Source organism: Eschscholzia californica, unplaced genomic scaffold (genome assembly GCF_041429995.1).
Source record: "Eschscholzia californica isolate CP2 unplaced genomic scaffold, dmEscCali1.0.p SCAF_1, whole genome shotgun sequence".
Taxonomy (NCBI): Eukaryota; Viridiplantae; Streptophyta; class Magnoliopsida; order Ranunculales; family Papaveraceae; genus Eschscholzia; species Eschscholzia californica.
This window is the reverse complement of record NW_028238198.1, coordinates 79,882,506-79,889,671: the sequence shown is the minus strand read 5'-3', so window position 1 is coordinate 79,889,671 and position 7,166 is coordinate 79,882,506. Positions and strand designations below refer to the sequence as shown.

The 7,166-nt window shown below is 36.9% G+C and overlaps 2 protein-coding genes across 2 annotated transcripts; one reads left to right on the top strand and one right to left on the bottom strand.

The window, feature by feature from the left end:
* The first annotated feature begins 1,467 nt into the window (after positions 1-1,467).
* On the top strand, positions 1,468-2,073 carry LOC147569680 (uncharacterized). The gene has a single exon (XM_086663142.1). The coding sequence runs from the start codon at positions 1,468-1,470 to the stop codon at positions 2,071-2,073; it is 606 nt and encodes a 201-aa protein (XP_086519268.1).
* Positions 2,074-3,238: 1,165 nt separating this feature from the next.
* LOC147569679 (autophagy-related protein 8f-like) lies at positions 3,239-5,336 on the bottom strand. The gene is made up of 6 exons (XM_086656190.1): positions 5,251-5,336; positions 4,942-4,993; positions 4,794-4,849; positions 4,140-4,192; positions 3,561-3,679; positions 3,239-3,477 (listed from the first exon to the last, which is right to left on the bottom strand). Exons 2-6 carry the CDS (start codon positions 4,976-4,978, stop codon positions 3,386-3,388), a joined length of 357 nt encoding a protein of 118 aa, XP_086512316.1. The 5' UTR covers positions 4,979-4,993; positions 5,251-5,336; the 3' UTR covers positions 3,239-3,385.
* Between the last annotated feature and the right edge of the window lie 1,830 nt (positions 5,337-7,166).

The window sequence follows — 7,166 nt, the reverse complement described above, 5'->3', positions numbered from 1 at the left end:
AAATTCCATAAATACTAAACACAAATCTATCACTATATAAACAAGTAAATCCCATTTATTGATTCATAAAGAGAACAAGTAATAAAAAAGAAAATAGGTCAATCAATCAATGGCTTCTCACCCCACCGAGAAAACCTGGGAGTTCCTGCACAAATTGAGGAAAGAGAGGGAAGAGAGGGAAAAAGCTTCTCACCCCACCAAGAAAACAGAATTCCATGAGTTCCTGCAGACCAAAGATAGGGAAGAAGCGAAGGAACAAAAAGGTAAAATAATAGTTGAAATCAGAACGGAGGGTTTATGAAATAACGATATCAATCGTACGTGATCTCACATATCCTGGTGACCTTTATCAAGGATGTTCCTGTCAATCTCATAAAACCTCACAATGAAACTAGACTTCTTAGAGTTTTTTAATCTGTTATGATTTCTACTAGTAAAACAATTATATAGTAGTTATTACATGTTTTTAGTTCAATTAGGTGATTATGTCTTTCTTACAATTAGTAACAATTTAATTAATAATAATGAATGGGTTTTATGTTTTTAATTGAAGTTTTTTTTGTTGAGAAGTTTTGTCTTTTCTAGTGATGTTCTTTGTAAACCGAACTACCTTCATGTATTAACGGAAACTCAGTAAGATAACTTAATTTCAATCATCAGATGTTCAGTACGACGAACTCTATCCACAAGATTGATGTTTTTCACACGAAATAACACATTTTTTATTCAATCAAGTATCACTGCAGAAGACACCCGGATAGGAACATATCCGTCGGCATGCTTAACCCCGGTGACTGGACATGTAGCGTGTGGTGAGCCACGTAGTTGCTAACACTGCCCATTATAAGCCTACAAAACCAATGAATATCAATCCATCAATTCAGATTCACAATCGATCACGACGAAATTTAGAAACAGGGTTGGTAGTTTTGAAGCGAAAAATAATAGTAATGCTATCAATTGTTTAAAGGGTAATGGAACCTTTTGATCTTCCCAAGTCCTCTGTTTCCAATTATGATACAACTGGGAGGATTAATGTGATCAATTGCTTCACAAAGTTTTTCACTAGGGTCTCCCCAATAGATCTTCATCACCACAACAATCTACCCATAAGAATAAACTCATCAGTCATTAGCTTTTTGGTTTTTTCTAGGTTTCCGCATCTGGTTTCACCCCGTATTTCTTCATGACTTGGGTACCCCGAAAACTCGCTTACTGGGATCAATGATGTAGTTGAACTAATACCCATCAATGAAAGAACGCCGGCCGGACGTCATGGATAACTTGCTTTGACAACCAATTTTTGTCAGTTCACATAATATTTTAGCCAAAACTCGTATAAATGGCATTATGCTCTCTTCTCTCTCTCGGTTTGATACTCTCTCTCTCTCTCGTTCGGTTTTCACCATTAACAAGAGGTTTAGTCCTCTTCACATGGTAACAGAGCCTAATACGATTTTTTTCACCATGACTTCAACTGAAACAACTTCTGAAACTGCTGCACCAATCTCTGTCAATTCATCGGGTCCATTCGATGTTCATCACTCGGATTCCCCGACTACCATCCTCATCACTCCTCTCCTTACTAAAGAAAATTATTCATCTTGGTCACAAGGAATGACCAAAGCTCTCCGAGCCAAGGATAAACTTGGTTTCGTCAATGGCTCTATTGTCAAACCAACCAACCCTAATGACTTACATTCGTGGGAACGGTGTAACGATTTAGTTTCAAGTTGGCTTGTTAACTCGGTTGACCCCTCTCTTAGGTCTTCAATATTGTATGATGACAACGCTTCTGACGTATGGAAAAATTTGTATGATCGTTTTCATCAAACAAACGCTCCCAAGGTTTTCCAACTTAAGAGAGCCATTTCAACTATGAAACAAGAAGGTTCCGACGTTTCCATGTACTTCACGAACCTAAAAGCTTTACAGGATGAACTCCAATCTTTAATCACTATCGAACCTTGCATTTGTGGGCATGGTCGTTCTCTCATTGATCGTCTGAATCAAGACAAGGCTATGGAGTTCCTTCAGGGACTCCAGGATCGTTTCTCGGTTGTCCGTAGCTAAATCCTGTTAATGGATCCATTTCCTTCGTTATTACGTATTCATTCTCTTGTTAAGCAGGAAGAGATCCAGCAAAATCTCATTTCTCCGATCTCTATCAACAATGATCCGGCAACGCCCTGGCCCAATGAGATCAAACAGCGGCGCCTTTAGCGACTACTCTTACTAATGAACAATACAAGTCTCTGTTGACACTCCTGAACCAGCAGAAAACCGCTCCAAGCACCTCCTCTGTCGGCACCGCCACTCCCCAAATCAACCTAACAGGTACGTTTTTTACTTCGGCAACTTGGGTACTTGACTCGGGAGCAGCAAAACACATCTGCTCCTCCCTTTCTCGTTTTTCCTCTTACACTAAGGCACCTCCTAACTTCTTTGTACGTTTACCCGATGGATCTCGGATTCGGGTATTACATATTGGTTCCGTTTATTTCAATGATACATTCTATTTATCTAATGTACTTCACGTTCCCTCCTTTCAATTGAATTTAATTTCAATTTCTGAAATTTCCACAAACTTACATTGTACGGTTTTGTTTGACTCGGGTACTTGTATATTTCAAGACCGGACAACGAAGACGACGGTTGGGCTTGGTGATCTACATGAGGGTCTCTAAAATCGTATAATGGCATTATGCAAGAAATCATATTAAACTAGTGTGAGAACAGTTCCACGTGGAAAATGGGAATCATTCCTCACCATGTTAACTTCAAACACCTAAGCCTACATTTCATATGCCCAAATACCACACTTATATTTTGCGGCACTAAATAAAACGAAACGAAGAATGTGAGACTAAATTGGTCTATGACAATGGTCTCACTTTAACGAAAAATGAATATTTGCAAGAATTGGCGATACTATGAAGTCTTTACAACTATCTCGGTTCAAAGTATGCACGCTTTGACCAAGAACACTCCGAAATACAAATGGATAATGCCAAAAGAAATCAACTTCGAATATGCCAAATAACTTGGATATAAAAAAACCCAAGACAGCCCTCACTGTTAAATAGAGAATTTGAGAGCAAGAGAGTGAGAATGTTGTTGGATAGTTTATGTGTGAACTCAAAATTTCAAACACCAAACCCACGTATAATTGCCACAATGATGAGGACAACTGAAGCATTAATTCAAGGTGATTTAGGAGCTTAGTGAATTTTAGACATTGTAAGAGCAAATGGTGAACTTATGAACAAAACAGGACTGTACAATTAAACCAGTAGTTTCTTCCTTGTATGAATTTATTAACAATGACGAGAACATTGAAACTTATAGATATAGCGATGATCATAATCTCGGGATATGGAAGAATTCAATTGCCGAATGTGTTCTCGCCACTGTATGTAACATAAAGAAATCCATCTTCATCTTTCTTCTCGTCGTAGATTGCTGACATAATTGCACCTGCAAGAACCAAACAGTGTTTGCTTCATAAAATCATTAAAGAAAATCAAGAGGATTTTCAAGTTTCAAAAAGAAACTAGTACCTGTAGGTGGTAGGACATTATCAACGAAGATGAAAATCGCCTTCTCTGCACTCAATTTGATTCTCTTCCGAATAACGTAGACAAATTGCCCAACTGTCAACTCTGCTGGAACTAGGTACCTGCATTGTTTATAAGTAAGGTTATGACATAATATAGTTCTCTTAAGGATGAGGCAGTACAATGCGAATCTACGAGATCAATGGTTTTCAAGAAGTCAAAATAATAGTCGTGCAAATGGGGAGGAGTTTTAAAGAAATGAGCTAGTTTTCGCTGTCCGGTAGCAATTTTATTTACATGGAAGTCTGGGCTCGTTAACTCAAATCCGTGACACAGGTTGTGGTTTTTAACCAATTCCCATGGAATTCATCCCTGTGCTTCCCCTAAGTAATCACTTCGATGGAACACATTTCCTTGCTATCAGACAAAAGATTAAGTGGATGTTTGTCTTTCTCCTTTTCTCATTGAGGTGAGGAAGTGGGAGGAAGTGTTCGAAAGAAAACAAGTATGAAGAAATTAAACGACTCCCGCCATAGAAATGGAGGAGCTTAAAGTAGAAGGAAGCCAATAGTAACTACTCACTTCTTTTTGTCTATGTTTGGAATATCACTTCTCTCTGCTTTCTCCACGATAACCTATAACCATGAAAGCATATGGAAGATTATTAATAGTGGAATTGCAGAAATGTTAGTACTACAAATTCGTGCTGAAATTGCACGTCTTTTGTTATAGATCCCTTTCGGAAAAGAACTAAGTCGAACAGGTTGGGTTGTTAGCAAAGGATATCTTTAGTCGAACTCGTATTTACTATAATACATGTAAAAGAAATTCCTGTGTAATCTTCTTCTCTCGAATTGAAGAATTTTCATATAATAAAAGCACAAGAAATATGGACTAAACCAACAATTTTACCTCAAAGAAGCAAGGTGGAAAGAACAATGTAAACTAGGGTAGACATGACTTGGTTTAAAGACATTGAATTGAAGCATAGCTAATAAAGATAGAAATAACTCCAATAAGGGTAAGTAAGAGTGGGTGAATTCTATCATAATATAAAAAGTAATGATCTTTAATTTCAATATCCACCCAACTAAACCTAGAATAACTTCAAAATAGGTATGAAAAAAAAAGAGATCAAAATCTATAATTAAATGAACTAATTAGACCCAACCCAATTTTAGATTCTCAAATTGGAAAACTGAAGAAAACAGCAGATAAGTAATGGTAAATCCTCACCGGAACTCTGTCTGGGTATTTTTCCCTAATTCTAGCTGCCTCAGCTCGTCGTTTATCTGTAATGAAAACCCATAAAACAGATTTCAGAAAAGTCAAGAATTCACCCAAATCCCAAAATCAATTAAAACACAAGGAACTGAGTGTAAACCTAGGTCATGTTCTTGCTTGAAGTAACTTTTCGTCATTTGATCTTGAATTAACTGCAAAATATAAATAAAGGGTACCCAAAATTTTAGTCCTAATTCTTCACATGCAACAGAATTCTAAAATCTATAGATCAATTTTTCTTTTTTTTTCATCATAATAAATCATCTAAGTTTGAAAATCAATATAACCCCAAATTTGCCGATGATCAGAAAAACACTGAAGGGCAAAGGAAATTTAAGAACACCCAGATTATCAAAATCAATTGATGAGTTACAGATAGAGAGAGAGAGAGAAGAAGAAAGTGGGTAACCTGAAGTTTTTGAAGGATGAAAAAGTGGAGAAAGCTTGAAGCGGTTGTTATGATATAAAGAAGAGAAATGGATAAGTACTAAGTACAACTGAAAGAGATTGGGATCTTGGTATGTTTTATAGGCACTCCATCTTTTACCATGACCTCCCTTTTCACTATTTCATTTGACTTTGGTAACAAGGTGTGAACGACCTTGAAAGGATCCTTCCTCTTTGATCTCTGATCTAGAGAGGGAGAGGGGAAAGAAAAAAAATTGAGAGAGAGAAGAGAGAGAAAAAAAAAACTTTAATTATTTTTTTTTTATGTTTGAAGGTCGCCGGCTGAAAATTTGGCCGGCCGGCGACCCGTGCCGGAGAAGATGATGGCGTTTTAGGTGACTTGGCAGAGAGAGGAAATGAGGTGGAGGAGTGAGAGTAACAGACAGTTAAAGATAACGAAAAAAGGGGGTCATATGGATATTTTTGTTAATCTAGGGGGTCAGGCAGGAAGCTGGTCACAAAGTTTGGGGCCATTTGGAAAATAACCCTATCTTTTTTAATCAAGATTAACACTGAAATTAGAACACTGGTATACAGTAGATTCCTCATTACTTCATCCTCCTAAAAGAATAGACAGAAACAAAGAGAAAGAATTGTAAGTACCTATCTAACTTTATTTGATTTAGAGCAACTCCAATGTGGGGCTCGGGCTCCCAATTTTGGGAGCCCCTGGATTTTGGGAGCCCCGTGGCTTTTCACAACTCCAACGTTGGGCTCCCAAGAGGGGCTCCCAAATCTAAAATATGCACATGTGTGGTGTATGTGTGTGAGGGTTGTGTTTTAATTTTCAACTATAAATTATTAATTTCAAATATAAAATTGAAATTTAATATTATGTTAGAGAGAGAAGGAATTTTGAAAAGATGAAAAAAAATTAAAAAAAGAAAAAAATTAGAGAAATGATTGGAAAAACAATTTATATTTTTTGAAAAAAAATTTAGTTTAAAAAAAAAAATTTTAAAAAAACTAAATAAGTGGGGTAGATCCCCTTTTTAGGGGATCCACCCCAAATATGGTCGTTGGGAGACCCCCAACGGCCATATTTGGGGCTGGGAGCCCCCCAGCCCGGGCTCCCATTTGGGAGCCCGGGAGCTTGGGGCTCCCAGCCCCACCGGGAGCCCAGCCCCGGGGCTCCCGGGTTGGAGGGATGGGGCTGGGGGCTGGGGCTCCCAAATTCAAATTGGGAGCCCCAGCCCCCAATACGTTTGAGCTGCTCTTAGTCCTTGTTTAGTTTCATTTAGCTATTTGAAACTTGTCAGAGTCCAGACACACTAGTTTATTTGTTTTTAACACATCACATCATGAATTACTTCTAAGTTCTAACAATGACTTTCTTAAGATTATGATAATGAACATTGAAATGTTTGTTTATTGAAATAGATTCTCTAATCCGAGCTTATTCATACAAGATTATAGGCGAATTTCCCTTTCAATAATCATTTTTAAGGTTATTAGTTTCTAAATCCATTCACAAGTCAAATTATCCCCATACCCTTAATCTATTTTCTATGCTTTGAACCAATAATTGATTAGGCTAAAGAGAATTGAATATGATTACAATTGATACATGAGAATGATAGTGTATGATAAGGAAAGCAACCCAAAGCAATAGTTGTTTAGGGTTATGTAGATAATTTTGATTTGTTCAACTAGACCCAAATAAATTGGAATCTAGCTTAAAATATTCTAGGATAATTATAGATAATTTCATGTCAACACTCGATTGTCCAAGCGGTTGATAGTGTTAACATAAACTTAGATGGTTATCGTGTTTATCACATCTTGATGATGTATCAATGTCTTGTAATGACTAACCTAGATCGTAGTCGATTTCTTATTAAAAAGTAATAATAATAATAATAATAATAATAATAATAA